This window comes from Amphibalanus amphitrite, unplaced genomic scaffold (genome assembly GCF_019059575.1).
Source record: "Amphibalanus amphitrite isolate SeventyFive unplaced genomic scaffold, NRLGWU_Aamphi_draft 000101F_arrow, whole genome shotgun sequence".
Lineage (NCBI taxonomy): Eukaryota > Metazoa > Arthropoda > Thecostraca > Balanomorpha > Balanidae > Amphibalanus > Amphibalanus amphitrite.
In genome coordinates this window covers 345,489-364,662 of record NW_024881596.1, presented here as the reverse complement: position 1 = coordinate 364,662, position 19,174 = coordinate 345,489, and the positions used below count along the sequence as shown (strand labels likewise).

General features: G+C 50.4%; 3 protein-coding genes across 5 annotated transcripts; 1 reads left to right on the top strand and 2 right to left on the bottom strand.

Annotated features, from left to right (window-relative positions):
• Positions 1-60: 60 nt before the first annotated feature.
• On the top strand, positions 61-4,535 carry LOC122380606 (dihydroorotate dehydrogenase (quinone)-like). 3 transcript variants are annotated; one of them, XM_043363908.1, is made up of 9 exons: positions 61-249; positions 616-769; positions 1,081-1,290; positions 1,548-1,747; positions 2,094-2,279; positions 2,557-2,743; positions 2,981-3,134; positions 3,447-3,606; positions 3,978-4,535. In XM_043363908.1, exons 2-9 carry the CDS (start codon positions 704-706, stop codon positions 4,117-4,119), a joined length of 1,305 nt encoding a protein of 434 aa, XP_043219843.1. In that variant the 5' UTR covers positions 61-249; positions 616-703; the 3' UTR covers positions 4,120-4,535. The 3 variants fall into 3 exon arrangements, with proteins under 3 accessions (XP_043219843.1, XP_043219841.1, XP_043219842.1); XM_043363906.1 differs by lacking the exon at positions 61-249 and adding an exon at positions 324-417; XM_043363907.1 differs by lacking the exon at positions 61-249 and adding an exon at positions 342-385.
• A 182-nt stretch (positions 4,536-4,717) lies between these two features.
• On the bottom strand, positions 4,718-5,890 carry LOC122380602 (sulfotransferase 1E1-like). Its single transcript, XM_043363901.1, has one exon. It carries the CDS (start codon positions 5,888-5,890, stop codon positions 4,718-4,720), a length of 1,173 nt encoding a protein of 390 aa, XP_043219836.1.
• Positions 5,891-6,815: 925 nt separating this feature from the next.
• On the bottom strand, positions 6,816-19,138 carry LOC122380594 (exportin-T-like). Its single transcript, XM_043363874.1, has 18 exons — positions 18,930-19,138; positions 17,449-17,757; positions 16,965-17,153; positions 16,507-16,710; positions 15,926-16,123; positions 15,359-15,586; positions 14,921-15,066; positions 14,331-14,535; positions 13,815-13,964; positions 13,408-13,508; positions 12,976-13,132; positions 12,430-12,675; positions 10,306-10,491; positions 9,863-9,958; positions 9,402-9,563; positions 8,867-9,076; positions 8,403-8,528; positions 6,816-8,116 (listed from the first exon to the last, which is right to left on the bottom strand). The coding sequence occupies exons 2-18, from the start codon at positions 17,737-17,739 to the stop codon at positions 8,090-8,092; spliced, it is 2,922 nt and encodes a 973-aa protein (XP_043219809.1). The 5' UTR covers positions 17,740-17,757; positions 18,930-19,138; the 3' UTR covers positions 6,816-8,089.
• Between the last annotated feature and the right edge of the window lie 36 nt (positions 19,139-19,174).

The window sequence follows — 19,174 nt, the reverse complement described above, 5'->3', positions numbered from 1 at the left end:
GTTCATCTGATTCAAAAAGCAAAACCTTAACAGATTGGCGCAGCTGTTACAAACAAGAAGGGGAAGTGGCACGTAAATTATTTCAGCAGCGACCGGCAAATCACCGTGGGCAAATCTTGGGCAAATCAAATCCAGTGTGTCGCTGCCGCTCGAGAGAAGACTGGGCCTAAAATACTTTGGATATTTTACCCTTGATTTTACCGTGGTATTCGTTGTCGCTGGTTCAAGGTTTTGTCTCTTGTGTGTAAAGTAAGTATGGGCCCATCTAGTCAAAATGAAGGATTTTCCTCATGTTTGGCTTGCGTTTATTGAGTCTACGGATTTGTTACATAATACATATTTGCATTGAGTTTGGCATTGCTTGGGCATTGCCGTATTGCCATTGGTCAAGGCATTTCTTGCACGAGGACTGAATAAGTGTGCATTGCAAGTGTGCTTTATATACTTTTTGGTTGCATTTTTGCAACATTTCTGTCAAATTAAACAGCTGACATGCTGATCATTCATTGCCCATTGGTGTATTTTTGCATTTGCGTCACTGAGTATGCATTATTCGGAATACCCATTATTCTTGTTACATTACCTGACATTCACTGACATTTTTCATTCCCACAGGCTTAGATTTCATGATGCCACTTAGCTAGTATTCTTATATTATGATCTAGTTGGTTGTTTTGCTTCTTAATTGTGCATTATTGCAAGAATGAGGCTCTTGAAAAATATTTTCTTCTTCCGTGGCTTTGAGTATGTATCAAAACAGAAATTAAAGGTAAGCTAATTTTGTCAAGTTCTCCTTCATGTAGTGAACCTAAAAAAGCATGGGGATCTGAAATGGGAGTATTGCAATGTCAGAGATAAATGAAATGAAAAACTATTAGCCCCTTATTTGAAATTTAGTTGAATTGCTATCTTAAACCCTGGTGGCTGGCACTGGCAAATAATTCCTCCAATGCTAAATGATCATATACATTTGACATTCAGATTCAGATTATAAACCAAGTGATCATTAGATTTTGTGAGCATGACATGTGACAATGAACTCAACCCTACATATTTCTCAAGAATAACACTTTGTTCCAGGAAAAACTAAAATCTATGGTGAAGCTGACTGCTGGAGGCACAGTAGCTTTCTACGGTATAGGTCTATGGAGCAACAACGCCAAGTTTTACGAGTCGATGGTTATGCCGGCCGTGCGGTGGCTGGACCCGGAGATGGCGCATCGGGCCGCCGTGCTGGCTGCCAAGTACGGACTGGTGCCCAGGGACCGCAGCCCGGACCTGGCCGTGCTGGTAAGACCGGGCTCCGCAGCGGCCGGCCGGCTGGGGACGTGATCGTGCGGCAACTCGACCCGCGCCCTCGTCAGGAGTCGATAAATGCTGTCGTTTCGCGTGCTTGTTATTCGATTTGACGTCCTTTTTTAAGTATGAAAGGCCTTCTGCGGAATTTCTTATTTCAGGGGGTAACAAATGTCGATTTTAACTTCACGACGATCATTTCCACTTTATCTGCTCAATTAGCTCAACACTCAATGATCATTCGGTTCCAGAGGACCAGCCTGTGGGGTCTCGAGTTTGACAACCCCGTCGGTCTGGCGGCCGGGTTCGATAAGCACGGCGAAGCGTGCGATGGGATGCTGGACGTTGGCTTTGGGTTCGTGGAGGTGGGCTCGGTGACCCCGCAGCCGCAGCCGGGCAACCCGCAGCCGCGCGTCTTCCGGCTCGAGGAGGATGACGCCGTCATCAACAGGTTCGTGTGTCCATGAGGACTTACGACGGTAACGGTAGCTTATCAGCGCCTAGCCTATCCAGCATCCAGCGTTCGTTTATGGTCAAGAGGAACGTTTCTTTGTAAAACAAATCATGTGCAGATCGCTGATAGAAGGGTAAGATCCTGGGTAAGATAAAGCTTTGACTCCATACTACGAACTTCTGCATGGGCATTATTACTATGCCGATTTTTTACATCACATTGTTCTGTTAGGTAGTCAAAGTCTGAAAGGCAGCACTCTTTCAGGCACTCCTCTGTGACGTTCGATGATGTAATGAAAACCGATGACCAGGCACCAGTCATCGTTTCGTTTATTTTCGCTCAGGTACGGATTCAACTCTGAGGGCCATGCGGCGGTGGTGGAGCGGCTGCGGGCCCGGCGAGAAGCGGGAGGACTGGTTGGTGTAAACCTCGGCAAGAACAAGCTGTCAGCGGATGCAGCCGCCGACTACGTGGCTGGAGTCAACGCCTTCGCCGGTCTGGCTTCTTACTTTGTGATCAACGTGTCTAGGTGAGCTGCTGCAGTGGAGAGCTCCTGCCAACGATAAATCTTACAGAATTGACCATGGTTTGTCATGAATGGTGTACTTTTATATCGAACTTACATTCCTGTCTATTATATCTAGAGCGACTCGCAACGATCGATCAGCCGCCCCCAGTCCGATGGCGTTCCCGACTTTTTACTGACTTGTTTCTTAAAACTTTCTCGTGTTTTCCTTGACGTCTCATCGGCCGTTTGTCCCTGACCATGACTCTGTGGCTCTGACCCCTGCCATTCGTCCCTACAGTCCGAACACACCCGGTCTGCGAGAGCTGCAGAAAGGTGACGACCTCGAGAGACTGCTAGACAGCGTGCTAGAAGCCAGGGATGCCGCCTGTCCGCCGCCCGGTCGACCGCCCGTGCTGCTGAAGATCGCTCCCGACCTCAGTGCCGAGCAGAGGCAGCATGTGGCCCAGTGTGCGCTAGCGAGAAAAGTGAGAACCGGGAAGAGGATGAGATGAATGAATAGGACGTTCTAGAAACGATGTGTTGTGCATGGGAAGGGAATCTAATTTATTCTTATGTGGATTGGTACTGTTAGTGTCGTGCGAAGAGTTTTCTGCGTTTCAGTGACTATGCTTTTATGGGAATGTAGTCACGTGCTCTACACACCCTTTAAGACGCATGTGCGAAGCGACGTGTATCTGACCGCCCGCCCGCGCTGCCCCCAGGAGCGGCTGGGCGGTCTGATCGTGAGTAACACCACCATCAGCCGTGACGCCGGTCTGCGCAGCCCGCACGCCGCTGAGACGGGCGGTCTGAGCGGCCGGCCGCTGCAGAAACTCTCCACCGACACCGTCGCCGATATGTATCGGCTCACGAACGGTAAACATGCGGAATAGAGTCCCTCCCTACATGGGGCATGTATCTCTAGCCCGTCTCTGGCTAGTGACTAGGTCTCATGGACGGTTTAAGCTGGGACGGGTTTAGGCTTTGTATTGGAACCTTTTTAAAGCTGGTATGGATGTTGGATCAAATAATGTCGATGTAAGTGTTGATTTGATGTGACTATGTTACCCATGCTTCTTTGGTCACCATTTCCTTTGATTTCCTACTTTCCCGTCCGTCGTATCTATCCCACTTCCCGTTTCTATCCATCCGTCACTTACTCTTCGCCCCTCTCCGTCGTTCCCACAGGTCAGATTCCGATCGTGGGCGTGGGTGGTGTGTTCAGCGGTGAGGACGCCTACCAGAAGGTACGCGCCGGTGCCAGTCTGGTTCAGCTGTATACCTCGCTGGCCGTCTGCGGCCCGCCCATAGTCGGCGAGATCAAACGACAGCTCGCCGAGCTACTCACGTAAGTCGCCGGGCGCCGGCGTGACAGGAGAGTTTGTGGAGGTGTTTTATGTTTCTTTATAACTGTTTGGAATTTTGGAAAATTGATTGCTGACTACCCTGCCTAAATGTCTGTTATTCCTCATGGGCGACTCAATAGCGTTTTACTGAGTCGTATGTCTATCATATGGTCTACGATATCTTTATTTTTTCGTCGACTTTTGTATTCCTATGTTGTAGCAATAACGATGTTTTGTCATACCTATTGTCTGCCTGCCGTTAGGTTATGCTGTTTAGCACGGATATACTAGCCCTGTATGTACACATCGTCCTGGCTGGACTTGTCCGACATGACTTGATCTGACTTTACCTGACATATTGTCCTTTTCTCAGGGCCGACGGGTTCAGCAGCGTCTCGGAGGCGGTGGGAGCCGACCACCGGCCTGGTAAAACACGTACCAACAGCGCGGCGATACACGGTCGGGCGGTGTCCGAGCAGATCAGGGCAGACCTGAGGACCGCCGCCGGGAGCTGACCGCGAACTTGACCCATGTGACCTCAGTGGTAAAGACAATAGGTAGCGGAGAACACGTGAGACAACTCGGCGAGTCGCTGGCCGCTGCTAATGGAAGCGTATTTTGTTTGGGATTTGTCATTCGCAGCTGTGATGTAAGTCGATATGAAGAAGTGTAGTTTCAAGCCCGTTGTTCATGATGCTGTTGGTTCCATTACACGCACGCAGGGAACTGTTAGCCACATGCGGTTCTCAGTGCCAATTCAGGGGTTTGCCGATTATCTTGTTTGTCGATTATTCCTAGTCCGTCTCCAAGACCAAGGTCCCATTCTTCTCAGACCGTTTTGGTATCGTTACAGCGTATGCATATTGCATATCGCTTGTGTGCGTGTGTATGGTTAGAACGTTTATTAATAAAAACCATCATAGAACGAGAAGCATCCTGGTTATATATCTTGAATCCAAGACGGTTTCGTGTATGTTGCTTTTTCTAATTCTACTGATAGCTTTCCTGTCCGTATCGTGCCGGGTAGGCGCGCGGAGTTGGTCTCTCTCAGCTGACGCTCCGCAAGGAATGGAGTGATCAAGTGTCTAAGAAGCAGCTGTGAGAGTCGAACTGTTACTGAACTCCCTCGTAGCTAAGTCCAGTGCCGGCCACCGAGCGGCGAATCCACTCGTTCAGTCGTCGGTCCACCTCCGGCGAGACATGCTGCCGCCATTTTCCCACCTGGCCCTCTCTAATGAACGAAGACATTTCCAGAATACCTGCCTTCTGGTACATGAGTGAATTGGCGTGTTCGTTGTTCTTCATTTGCTTGAAGTCGAGGTGATGACACAGCTTCTCCACTTGCTCGGTAGATAGTGTCTTGCCGAGGAAGTCAGCCACGCGGCGAAGTGTACCAGGCATGTCACGCTTCATATCCTCGTAGAAGAGGAACAGCATGTTGGGGTGATGCCGCTGCCTCCACGCTTCCAGCACGTGCGAGAAGAAGGGCAGGCCGGGCAGTCGACCGGCCATGTAATCCTCGGCGAGATCGTCCATGGAGCCAGAGTACTTGACCACACGGCATCGAGAAAAGTGATGGTAGTAGGACACCAGTGCGTCCTTGGGGTTGCGAGTGACGTATATGACCTTGTTGGTCTCGAGCAGGTCCGGTGGCAGCAGTGAGAGGGGCACGTGCGTCTTGACGAGACCCACTGACTGCCAAAGGCTGCGCAACATCAAGTACAGCAGGTGAACCAGTCCAGCCAGCTTCCTCAGCCGAGTCATCACCAGGGGCACGTACTCGCGGAGAAAGGCCGGCGTCAGACCCAGATAGAACAGATTTCCCACTTCCGTGTATCGATTCTGGTCCAGCCGCGAGCGAGCGCCCTCAAAGTCGCAGTCGTTCGCCACCAGCCAGGCCATTTCCAAGGTCCAGGTGGTTCCACTCTTCGGCACAGAACAGACCACCAGCTCTCCAGGACGAATTGTACGGGGCGCCGAGTAGCTTGGCAGGCTCATCAGACCATGTCGAGGCAGCGCGAACCGACCTTCTCCGACGCGTACGGCTCCCGAGTCGAGGGCACGGCAGTGACCTCGTAGCTCAGACGGATCGAAGGGCACGACCACGTGGTCACGCCCGGCGCCGTCTCGTACCGTCCATCCATCCTCCGACTCCAGTTCGACGTCCTCCTGGATGCCAGAGTCACCTGAGTCACGAGAGTCGTACGACTCGTCCTTTGAGTTAAGCGACTCTAGTGCGTCTTTTGTGTCAGAGAACTCGACTTCGCCTGGTGATGAGATGTCCATCGTTTCGGCAGTTCCTGCGTTGTTCTGATTTGTGCTCTCGCTCTCTTGGCCCGTCGCGGTCCCTTCAGGTCGTTTCCGCGAGCTGCTGCAAAAGCGCCGCCTCAGCTCCTGTCCAGTTTCTGGTGCGGTGACCGCCATTGTCTGTCGAGTGGTGTCTCCGTCACCTGCGGCCCGCCTGGGAGCAGAGTCACGCCGTCGTCCTCCTGAGACACTTCTCCGGAGCCTTCCGGACCCTGTCGTCTCCCGGACCGCCGACGACCCGCCACTGGTCCGTCTCGATCGACGGAGGGATCCCAGCGGGGACCAGCAGGACCACTCAGTCCTCGTGCCGCCGGCTCCGGTCACCGTCCCGTTTGGAGACAGCGGAGCGCGGGAGGGATCACCATCAGCAGCCACCATCGCCGCCGACCGTCCGCGCCGCTCGGCGTAGCGCGAATCGCGAGACTGACAACAGGCACCCATCGTTCGCTGGATGCTTCTGAGGTAGACAGAAGTGGTTTGACGTTTTATGACTAACGGCTAGCGACGCTGGGACAATCAGGCACGGACAGGGACTGTGATAAGGCACGGGGAGGCCTAACGGTGCTTGTCTGGTGTTTGCGATGGCCCAGTGTGCTAAGAATGTCGCCGGGTTGCGCCATGGTTGAAAGAGCTGGGCCACTCACTTCAGGTAACTGTAGATCAGAGATAACACGAGCCACCCCCTTCGGAACAGTGTAGTACTAGTCACGGACCCATGGTATAACGAGAATAAGAAATATGGAACAGCAACGGCATTATGAATTCAATTATCAGTCATTGTTTGGTCGTCTGTTCAGGTGATTTAGCGTAAGCTGATGAGTATGGTTTGCAATATTTGTTACACACCTTACAAAGAGCGTAGTCATCGGGTGGCTAGTATGAAAGGTGTTACAAACGCATGTTACCCGACTCAGTCAGAATGTATTAGCATATTCACAAACCAGTTGCGGTTAACCTCGTATGAGCAAAACAGTTGATTGTTCCTCCATGACAACAAAGCTGGGGAGTTCTGGAAAAACAAAGATTCCCAATATAATGACGCTCGATAAATACAGGCACACCAAGCGGTGGGGACCCCCTGGCCTCCGCTGCTTTCCACCCAACAGTAGATACAGCCTCACAGCTGTGCGGACGCTGTTCATACTCAGCGGCGTTCTCGTCTCCATGGCAACATGGATGTGACGCCATTTCAACCACGGCCGGTACGCAGCGCCCACACAAACTGCATGTTACACAGGTAAATCAAGAACACTCGTCCCGGCATCGCAAGAGTCGGCATCTTTCGTTTGGAAGGTGAAACGGTGTCGTTCGCTCGCTATAACAAAGGCCACCCCAAACGTGACCCATTAGAGTAGATACGGCACCAAACACACATGGGACCACTCCGTGCGCGGAAAGGCCAGCGTGCTGCCGTTCAAACTGGCAAATGTGTGTCAAACTGCGGCGCCTATGTTGACACATGACACCTTCTGTGCGACCCCCTCGGTTATACCGAGAACGGGGGCCGATGAAAGATAATTGCCTGCGGTTTCCCCAGTTCAGATCCATGCCAAAACGTACACTCCTCCCAGCAGACAGCGCACGAGGTGCAGCTTGGAAAGCTCGGCAGACAGGCCGAAATACTGACTTTTTTGGCAGCTTCACGCACGCTGTTATAACAGTCGATACTTCACCAGCTTCGGCAGGTGTTCGACACCAGGAGTGGTGTGTAACTGGCTGACAACGCTAAGAAAGCGGCTTTCACAGGCGAGTGACAACCGCTCCATTGCATGCCTAAAGCGCGCACCATGCTATTATGCATGCCATGAGCAGTGACTCTCCCAAAGTCGCAACGCAGCAGTGACTGAAGCTCTCCGAAGGCGTTTCAGAATCATTTGCCACTGCCCCACACACATCATACGCTCACTTAGGCACGGTAACAGTAACTCAGCGGGGCAGTCAGGTGGATCACTTCGACAGCGGTTTGTCCAGCTCAACGGTCTTCCCTGATGGAGCCGATTACACCAGCCACTACGGACCTTTCACGGGTCTCAGGGACCGGCACCGTCCAGCGACCGGCAGGCAGGCACCACCCCGGCCCACCACGGCTCACCGGCGGCTCTATCACAGACATTCCTCTGCCGCTCTCCCCCGAGAGGCGGCGGTGAAAACTAACTAAACCCGAGACGCGGCGGTAGGTCATGACCGAGCTTGGCGGAAAAACAGCTGAAACACACGCAGAGGCCACTGTCAGCGGCTATTTCATGACATAATAACCCAATGTGATGCAAAACGAATACTACGTAGAAAATACCAGCATCTTAAAGAACACCGATATCAACTTCCAATGCACAGAAGAGTTGAGAATGGAAAGATCATAATGACATTCTTAAATATAAGGAAAGCAACGCCCATTATGCGTCCAATGTGTGCAAAAAAAAAAACTGTCCCAAGACTCACTTCTGATCAATCCACTCATTCCAGCACCAATACGACCGTCATCCAGACTCACCTTGGTGTAATTCCTAAACATTTTCGAGTCGGAGCGGAGCGCCTGGCAGAACCTCTGGATGGTCTCCGGCTCAATATCCAGCTTGGGCATGTACTGCGACTGCAGGTAGTTGATGAGCTCCTCGCCCTGTGACATTGAACGCAGTGAGAGGTCAGAATGAGTAGTGATGTGGTGCTGGGAGGAGAGAGACTCATTGAGTCATGGCAAGATAACGAAGACTTCACTGCATGGTGGCAGCTCAGTATAAACATACGGTACATTTATATAAGTCAAAAGACACCGCAGCTCAAAACCAGCAAAACAAAATTAATACAGACACCAATATTACAACCAGTCACATAAGCGGCATAAGCGGCAGCAGGAGAGACCAGAATCCCCGACTATGTCGTCAAGCCGGACGATCATTATCCCATCCCATTAGTTCACTGAATTCCCCTCTCGGCCGCGGCCGCCACCCGACTCACCCGCTGTTCATAGACGGACCGCAGACAAAGCGAGCTCTCCTGTAACGCCTGCATGGTCTGGGCGTCCGAGAGATCGAACGTGGTCCGCAGAGGAGCCAGGAAGCAGGCGGGCACCACGTGCTCATAGAGGAACTGGGCGAACTGGGGTGGCCCGTCCCGACCCCACGCTTCAGTTACCCGCCGTAATACTGTGAAACACGACCGCTGTGCCTGCAAAACGGAAAAAACAGAGTTAGAACGGAAAGTTTAACGAGAAAACTGTGATATCCCCCCCCAAAAAAAACAGCATCGAAAAAAAATTACAATGTTCATAAGAAAGACCTAACTACAACGTGGTTGAAATGTGTAGTTGGCATTAATTTATTTCCCAGTCGACAGGAATGCCCGATGGAAACAAAATCCGTTTGTTGGCACGACTTTACCAGACGCGTGCATCAATGATAATTTCAAGCCAATGGCCTTTCGACAGCCGACACCAGTTCTTTCGTTGACGCCAATCTACTCAATCCCAAGCGTGACGCCCAGCCGCCCTTACCACGGGGTCGGTGAGTTCGACGGCTCCCTGAGCTACCGACAGCAGCACCGTGTTCAGGTGCTGCGGCTGCTGCTGAGACAGCACCTCCATCACCCCGTTAGACACCAGCGTAGCCAGGAAGAGGAAGTAGCACCGCTCCAGCGTCTGACGGTCCCGCTTCGCCTGCAGGGACACGAGACAGGAGTGATAATGCGTTCGATGTGGAACGAGACATAGACTGGGAGAGAAATGGTAGGGAATACATGTGGATATCTGTAATTGAGGAGGCACATACAACCGCCGCGCTATAAATCTCAGGTAGCCCCTGCAGCGTCGACTGACTGATTTAGTCGTTCCCCGTCGCGTGCCAACGACCCTCGCGGTGCGTCTAAGACAATGGCCGCCCAAATCATCATTATCAAAATTATCTGAAGGTACACCGCACCTCACTTTACACATATGCACCAGGTTGTTACACTCACCACTTCATCGTCCTCGTCCACGGGCTGACGCAGGCCGGCGAAGATGGTCTCCACGATGGGCATGAAGGCGCGGGTGAGGAATGGCACCACCTCCTTCTGTAACAGCCAGGACAGCTGATCTGACAGAGCCGCACTAATCCCAGCCGTCGGACACGCGAAGGAGTGCCACACCACAGAAAATGCAGACGCCAGCAAACAAACAGGAAATTTATGATACAAATAATTCATACAATCGTAGGAAACAACATGTCTAACGAGTTGCGCAAACCAGCTACCTGACTACCTACCATTTCTGTCACGGCAAATAAAAAGCGGTAGTCTAGCATTTTCTAAGATTTTCGCTCGCGGCAAGAAGAAGCTGCGACAGCAGCTGCTCAATAAAGACACTTTTTATCTAATCATCACACCTAACTAATAATAAAACTCACTCGTCTTGTTCTCACCTTATACTTGGCCACGACCTGCCCGATGAGCGGCAGGTACTCCTGCACCTTCTTGACGTCAGCGGAGCGCAGGAGCGCCTCGGAGGCAGCGGGGATGAACGGCAGTACCTCCTCCTCCAGACAGACGACTAATCGGTGCAGGTACTGCACTACGCCGGACTGGAGCAGCGGGTACTGACGGCGGCCCTGTGTGCAAACATGCAGACATATATATTACTGACCGGGCCGACGAAATTATTTGGAAACGAGGTTTGCAAAATTGACGTAGGCCCGAGTGCGAAGCACGAGGGCCGGAGTCAAATTTTGCAAGCCGAGTTTCCAAATAATTTCGTACGGCTGAGGTCAGTAAGATTTTTCCTACATGCCGCATAGCTAGGTTAGTTTCGACAGGTTTTGGTGACACTTATACAATTGTTTTGTCCATATTTTCCTAACAGTGATTGCGCTACTGCTGTGGATAAAGCCTTAAAGGAAATTTATAGAAGAAAATGCATCAAAATACCTTACTTCAAAAAGAATCACGTCTGAAAATATCAACTCAGAATGGCACAACAATTAGATATCCAAGGAACATTGAATGATTTGCCACGACATAAGAACAAGAAGAAGGTATAATATTCCTAGTGATTAAACGTGAATTTTCCCAGTGCTCTTGCAAGAATCTTTGCTTCATTTATGTAATCGTACTTCGTTGATATGCCCTATGGCTAAACGTTCGTTAAATACATTATATTTTCCATATTTTACATGTTTGTTTCGAGGAAAGGACTACAACTGCCAAATAAACGCATTAACTTAGGCCCAAGGTAGGTATCAGTGGACATATCAAACGAAGATAAGACAACAAGCGATAACGGATTTCGATTAATAGGCGTACCTATATCTTACCATAATTTCGGCTTTGTAACCAATACAAAATATTTCAAAACCCTTGATAAGCAGAGCAGATATTTACCCAAAAATGTTAGTTTTCTAATTTTACGCGGCAAATATCATGCAATAATGATGTCAATTATACATTCCCTGTCAATTATACCTCTGGACTAATGCGATAAACTGTAGTTTAGAGGTCATTGCCCTGGGCAGTAAACTCGGGCAGTAAACTTTTGTTTCCTGCCCGGCCTATCAAATAACATGGCATTTTGACACCGACAGTTTCTTGGTCATAGTTTTACTGTATGCCTGGCCTATTCAATTACATTAGCCTGAGGGGTGTGGTAATAACTGGTGTAAGCAAAGTGACCACGGTCAAAAACGAATTACCAAGTCAACATTTTGGGATGGCCTCGTTCAAAAAATGGCTAAGAGCTTCGGTCTAGACAATTATTTTATCGTTGGCATACAGTAAAATACATACCAAACTCGGCCGGTGATAAATTTTCAAGACCTCAGTCCTTACTGATTTTTGAACTCGGCCTTCGGCCTCGCTCAAAAATCCAGTAAGGACCTCGGTCTTGAAAATTTATTTACACCGGCCTCGTTCAGTATTGGGTATTATATAATACTGAACGAGGCCGGTGTAAATAAATTTTCAAGACCGAGGTCCTTACTGGATTTTTGAACGAGGCCGAAGGCCGAGTTCAAAAATCAGTAAGGACTGAGGTCTTGAAAATTTATCACCGGCCGAGTTTGGTATGTATTTTAACTGTATGCCAACGATAAATTTATTTTCTGGACTGAAGCTCTTAGCCGACTAAAGGAACGAGACCATCCCAAAATGTTGGCTTTAGTGCATTCTGGTAATGCATTTTTGACCGTGGTCAATTTGCTTACACCAGTCATTACCACACCCCTCTGGCTAATGTATTTGAATAGGCCAGGCATACAGTAAAAGACCACGCCGGACTGTAGCAGCAGGTACTGCCGGCGGCCCTGTGCAAACAATAGCAGTGTATGTTGTTGGAATGCAATGTTAATGTTATGAACACGATTATAAAAGAGAACCTACCTAGTACATCAGCCGAAGACATGAGTTTGACGTCGCACTCGCTAGATCAGCAGCAACTGCCGGACGTCTTAATCGTTACCAAACGTTACCGGCCCTCATCAAAACCAATGCACACCACAGCAGAGTGTAACGCCCTTTCCTTTTGCCTAACCCCAACCCCTCGCTGATATACGAACCTGCAGCGTGCCGAGGAAGATCTGCAGCGCCTGCAGGTACAGCTGCACGCAGCCAATCAGCTTCATCGTCTGGCCGGCCGAGAACGCCTTGGTGGTGCGGGCCGTGACGGCTACAGCGTGCCGGGCGGCCTTCTGCAGTCGCTCGGCCTCGGGCGAGCCCTCCGGAGCGGCCTCCAGCTGGGCGGCCAGCGTCGTCACCTGGCCCACCACCGGGCCCAACAGACGCTCCAACTGCGCGCACTTGTGCTGAAAGGGGTAGAGGGGTGGTAAGGAAGGTTAGAGCGCAGCCTCGTGAGACGATTACCACTATGAGCACGTCAAACTGAACGACTGAGATCTTACATTTGGACGAAATCTTCAAAAATTGCCGCCGAAAGATCTAAAATCGTTTGGAAACCATTTGCCACCAAATTTGGTAACAAGGTATAAGTGTAGTTCTCTCCCAGTCCACCCAAGAGACGCCACAAACCAACCGTTTCATCAGGGCGAGAGGTGTTTCCCTCCTCAGACCTCCACGGACTGTCCTCATATCCTAATCGGTCTTACCTTGTTATCAGCCGGCGCGGAAATAATGAGCACCGAGACGGTCTCGAACAGGTACAGCTGGTCCTCACGATTCAGCAGCGTGGTCTCCGACGGCTCTAGCGAGAGGAGGTCGCCGATCTGACCCAGGATAGTGTCCGTGAACGGGCCCATCTGAGTTCTGGGGAGGTGAATACGGAGAAATCAGTCACTCGCAATCAGGATTCGGGAATCTATTGGACGATCATGAACGGCTAAACAGTAAATGGTGTACAATGATAGACCAAATTAATCACTCCAAGACATAACGTCCGTATTTGACTGACGTCGTTGCGAGCACTTTACTCATTGCGTTGAGCCATCAACTTTCATAAGAAGGCGGTAAAAAAGTATTGCGTTTATATTCAGGGGCTGAACTGGAAAAGGGGACAGACCACTGCGATTGGAGACACTCACTTGAGGCATTTGATGAATCGCGAGAACAGGTAGACGGCCCGTGCCCGGTTCCGCTCGTTTGGGTGGTTCATGCCACGCTTATCCAGGAAAGCGGACAGAACCTGTAAGAAAACGGAACCTATATGTCAGCTTTCGCAGAGACACAAAACTGAAGATTCGATGATGAATGTGGAAATCACGAAAACACTCGGAAACGCCGATCTTGGGAAAGTGTTTGGAAATTGCCGGCGAACTTAAATGAAAAGTTCTTCCCAATCAGGGTATATCATAATACAAAACAAAATGGAAATTCTGAAGACATGTATCTCGTCTGAGACAAGTAATTGCAGGTCAGTGGAGCAAGCTTTGTTCCGAATTCTCGTCACCAGCCGTCTAGGGATGACGGCACGCGGTCAAACCGCACCCACCTGCGGCAGATAGCTGGTCTCGACGGTGAAGAACTTTTCGTATCGGGAGATGGTCTCGAAGTACTGGAACGGCACGATGTGGTGGGGGTAGGAGACGACGTCGGAGGTCACCAGCTGGCGCATCATCGTCTGCAGCAGCGTCACCTTGACCTGGGCACAGGCAAGGTTGTCAGTGAAAATACTGGGAGACTCATCAGTACCGAAGAAGAATTCGAAGAACTTGATCATTACAAATTGTAAGATTTAAACCACAGTCCCAATCACAAAATAGTGAGCTTGTTTGACAGCACAGTGGTCCGATCACGAATAAATTATGAAATTAAACCAAACACCGCTTTTTTATCAAGCAGGATATCACTTCGAGCGGCGCATAAGTAACAAGCTCTCCATGCCCTGCCAAAACAAATAACGCTCCCCCACCCCCACTCCCAAGAGCCATCAATTCCCTGCTCCTGACGAGTTCTCGTCCGCCGTTTACTAACTGACGGTGAACAGAATATCTAACCACTCCCTTACCAGGTCCTCTGAAAAGAAGTTTCCAGCCGCTGGCGTAGGCAGTGCCTCCCCGAGCATGTAGAGCATTGTGATGGCCGCCTCGACGTCTTTCATGGGCAGCTGCCGCCATCCGTCCAGTGTGGCCGTGATGTACTGCTGCGTGATGTGGAGCACCAGCTCCCGGTCCACGGCAGCGAGGTTACCATACAGCACCTTCAGCCGCTTCCTGAAGGAGGTGACGAAGAGATATAGACGTCAAAACTCAGAGAACAGTGCAGTGGTACGATGGAGCACCTCTATAGCTATAGCCACTCCAGCATCGGAGCTAGATAAAATGAGACGCAACGATGGGACTGATGGAGATTGGGACATGTTTGAGAAAACTGCGCCGGACTCTGAAGACAGCCATGGACGAACACAAATCGTAAAATCCATCTTTTCGGTCAAATACGCGAAGGCAAAACTCGCTTAAAACTTAAAAGTATCTTGTAGCGAAAATCATGGCCTTTCAGGGACGCTTTTACACGAAAACACAGACGCCCAATGGCTAGGAGCAGCCTCTCCCTCCCAGCACAAAGACCCATTACCAGACCGACGCGCCTGCACCATACCTGTACTCCTGGAACATGGCCTCGTCCTCCCCGAGCGCCTGGAAGTCGTACTCGTCGTCGTACTTGAGCTTGTGGATGATGACATACACCATGTCCCGGACGTGTGCGGTCTCCGCCTCGGCCAGCATCGGCTTGGTCTTCAGCATCTGCAGCGGCACGACGCGTCAAAGCAAAAACAAAACAAATAAAGGTGATAGTACGTCGTGCAATGCCATTGAAAAGCAGGGGTCATCCCAGAAACACCAGAAACACCGGCACTCGACTTGGTATTGCTTTCAAACTGGTAAGATATTCTAATAGTCTGTTTAAAAAAGGTTATTAACAGGCCACGATATACTTCTTGGCAATCTGACGAATGATAAGTCCTGTAGACTAGTCTGCTATTTGTTACCTACCGACTACGGTTAACCCCAATCACAATAATCCGTGCGTGCTCACCTGCACATAATCCCTGGCGAAGTCAATGACGCTGCGAGACGGATCGTCATACTCGCAGTTCAGGAAGGCCAGCATGCGGCCCATCTTAGCCGCTATAGCGGCCTCGACTGCGACTGTCGCACCCGGCCCGGTCTTGGCCAGTTTGTGGTAGCAAAGCACCAGTTCTGTTCCCATGCCGTTCAGCAGCTTACCAAGCTTACAGAGGTAGTCCACGTCTTCGGCCGGCGTCTGTGAGATGGGTGGGGTCAACGCAGGTCAAGTTGGGCAGTCGTGGGGCGGATACTGTTACAAAACACTGGATGCAATCCGGGATATTTTGTGGGAGACCAGAAGAAAAAACAACATTTATCTAAAACACATAGGCCATTCCTAAGAATAAATATCGGTATCAGAGGAAAAAAACACGAGCCGTCGACATAAAACATGTAGGCACCTTATCAACAACATGAGTGGGTCATGTGCATTCGCGACATGCCATCACAACCCATGTCACGATACGTAATCACAAAATATATTACGCACGTTAGTACATCGATTCGACACCCACCCACGCTCACTATGACTCACCTGGTCGTTAACATTATCGAGCAGCGCGAACACTGACGCCTGCTCGAGCACGCCAAACAGCGACTCGACCAGCTGCACCTTGCTGAGCGGCTCCATGCCCTTGTGGCAGATGTCGTGCAGGCACTCTGCGGCCGCCTCGCGGACGTCCACCAGGCCCAGCAGCGTCACCAGCACCGAGACGAAGCTGTTGTTGGCCACCTGGGTGGACGTAGGGGAAACGGCGGAGAGGAGGCAACAGTCAGCGACTTGATGCATTTAGTGATACCCACGCTGTTATTACATACCAACTCTACCGAAACTAGGACGGTTGCGGAAAGCAAATATTTCATAAAAGCAATCGTTAAAACATGGGATTGGAATTTGACCGGTTTTTTGCACATTTCTTCAGTCGCAGTTTGACAAATGACAAGCTAATCAGGGTGATCATGTGCCAACTGACGAGGGTTATAGGCTACAATGAAACCTTCGGCAGACAAAAAGGTCATTTGCAAATCTACCTCCCTACATGGTCTACACTGATCCTCTCCGCCTATCCTCCACTCCTTCACCTGCTCACGCTGCCCATGGACTCATCCTCTCACCAGTCCAATGTCTATCCAGGAGACGTATTTGCCGACCGCCTCCAGACACATGCAGGCCAGCTGCGGCTGCGAGCCGGCGTAAGTGTTCAGCGTGGCCAGCCACGCCTCCACCAGCTGTGGCACGCACTTCTCACGCATGGCGTCACGGATGCGCGTGTTGCGCCGCGCCTCGGCCTCCGAGTGCACCACGTCACGGTCCACGATCTGAGGGGTTAAAAGGAGGGAGCTGGGATGGTCACAGGTCATAAAAAAAAATTGGAGACAAACAGCTTCTCACAAACATGTCTCTGGCATAATATTGAACCGGTAACACGTGTCCAACCGGAAGCTTATCACCAGCTCTAAAAATGACAACCTACACTATAAGACTGCACTCGACCACCTGCTGCGAACACGAAATCCTTTACCCACTCCACAGAAGCTCCTTCCCCTGCACCCCATCCGTCCCCTCTCCGTACCTCCTGGTCGATCTGGAGCAGTGTCCTGAGGAACGCATCCACAGCCGGCGGCCCCAGCTGGGTGAGCGCCATCAGGTCCAGCAGGAACGTCGGCCACCGGTCGGGGAAGTCGGTGACGAACACCAGGGAGAACACCTGCGCCGCCTTGTTCCGCAAGTAGGTCTTGGCGCCCGCGCCGGCCAGCTTACACTGCGGCGGGACAGGTTGGTGGATCGGTCAGGTCGAAACGGGCAAGACCGAGTTGCTGTCGTAAAGCGCGTAAGGTTTGATACGACGTCAAACATTTTGCACAGCGGTTCATCATATGCCTAGATACTCAACCATAAAACTATAATATGTAAACGAATACATTCCTCTGAGGCTTCTAGCATCCACTGACACCACAATGTCATGTCCAGCCCAGGCATCCAGTAGAGCTTATTATGAGTGAGCCATCTGGCCTTATGACTGTCTTTTGACCACCGTTCCCCTCCAGCCTTCTCACCTGCCGCTGCACCCATCCATTGATAAAGTGCCGCACCAGAGGCGACGCCACGTCCGCCTCGGCCGGGTAGCGGGTCTTCACAAAGTGTTCCACCGCCTGGAGACAATAAAACTGCACGTGCTCCTCAGCGTCCAATGACGGTGAGAGCAGCGCGTCCACGCAGAGCCGCCAGCCGGCGTCAGAGGCCTTCAGACTGTCCAGGTAGGCCAGGCCATCGCGCTGGAGCTGGGCGTCTGGCTCGATGAGGCCGCGCAGCCGGCGTACGAACTCCTCCCCCGCGGCTGCCTCCATCACCGCTGGGGCTGAGAGCTGTCAGAGGAGAGAGTGGGTGAGGTGCTGTAAGACAGAAGGAGGGGGAGGGGATCTATACTGGTGACTGCCTCCCACACTGTTGGGGCTGAGAGCTGTTGAGTAGAGAGTGGGCAAGGTGCAGTAAGACAGGTGGGGGAGGGATCTAAATGTTCAACTTTTGGCAACATTTATAACTACTTACATAACTGCCTGTTATTGTTACTTTTCATTTTTTTTAGACAGAGAGGAGTGATAGAATGCAAATTACTGTTGGATTATTGTTATTGGAATAACCTGTTGGATATTTGAAAAATGTGTGAAAAATGTGCTGACCTAGGCAGATCAGTAAATAGAAATAACAAAAAGTTCCCTGCCTACACCGTTTGCGTCTTGACACTTTCGTAATGCTTACTGTGGCGATGTCAGTTGACCTGTGGAGGTGAAATTGTCAGGGTGTGTGGGTCATGTCGGTGACAACATAGCTCGTCTTAAATTTTGAGCATGATGCGGCTGGGGGTGCACCCTTGGCGTGTGCTCATGTGCACCACGGGGTAAACATTAGGAAAGACAAAAACAGACTGTTGCTCAGGAACAGTACGGGCTATGAAGATGAACTTTTTGAGCAAAGTTGGACGCATGCACTCATCTGTTGCATCAACTTTTCTAGAGGATGGTGATGGGTTCAGTGGTGTGCATATGGTGCAGCCTCAACCACTGCCGACCAGAGTGCACTGTGTGTGTACATGCTTTAGGTGCAGCTTTTGCTGCAAAAAAAAAAAAATGAGTGAAAAGAATCAGAGCCTCATTGTCATTAAATAAGGCCTTCGGCCTCTCAGACCGTAAATGAATTAAATTTATTCATGCAATAATTCAGCTGTAATTGGCCTATTGCGGCTTGCACTGAAACTTCTCTATCCCGGCTTTGAAGACATTTAGGCTGGGGATGGCGACAACGGAACCGCAAGGTAGTGGCATCAAATTTTCATTGTTGATGATGTAAATGGTTAAATCATTTGGTAGGAGACGACCAGTTGATTCGCATGCCTCTTATCATTTCTGATAAATGAAAATAATGAATTTAACACTGTATGATATTCATTACGAATAAAGGCTGCGAGAACCGCTGCACGTGGGTCGCGATTTGCCGGAAGCGTCGGCAGTGAGGTGAGAGGGAAAATCGCGATACTTACTGTTGTGTGTTTTGATAAAATACACTGAACTTGACGTTTATATGTCAAAAGTGCAACCGCCGAAAACAACTTAATATCAACGCCCTCCTTCCTAAAACAAATTAACCACGTGCGCCCCCTTGCTTGAAAGTGATTTCGCCAATCGCCACAGATTTCGCCGATTTCGCCACACGGCTGAAATAATTATTAAATTACAAATATGACGCAAATGCTGTCTTTCTGACGCTCATCTTATAAAATGCCGT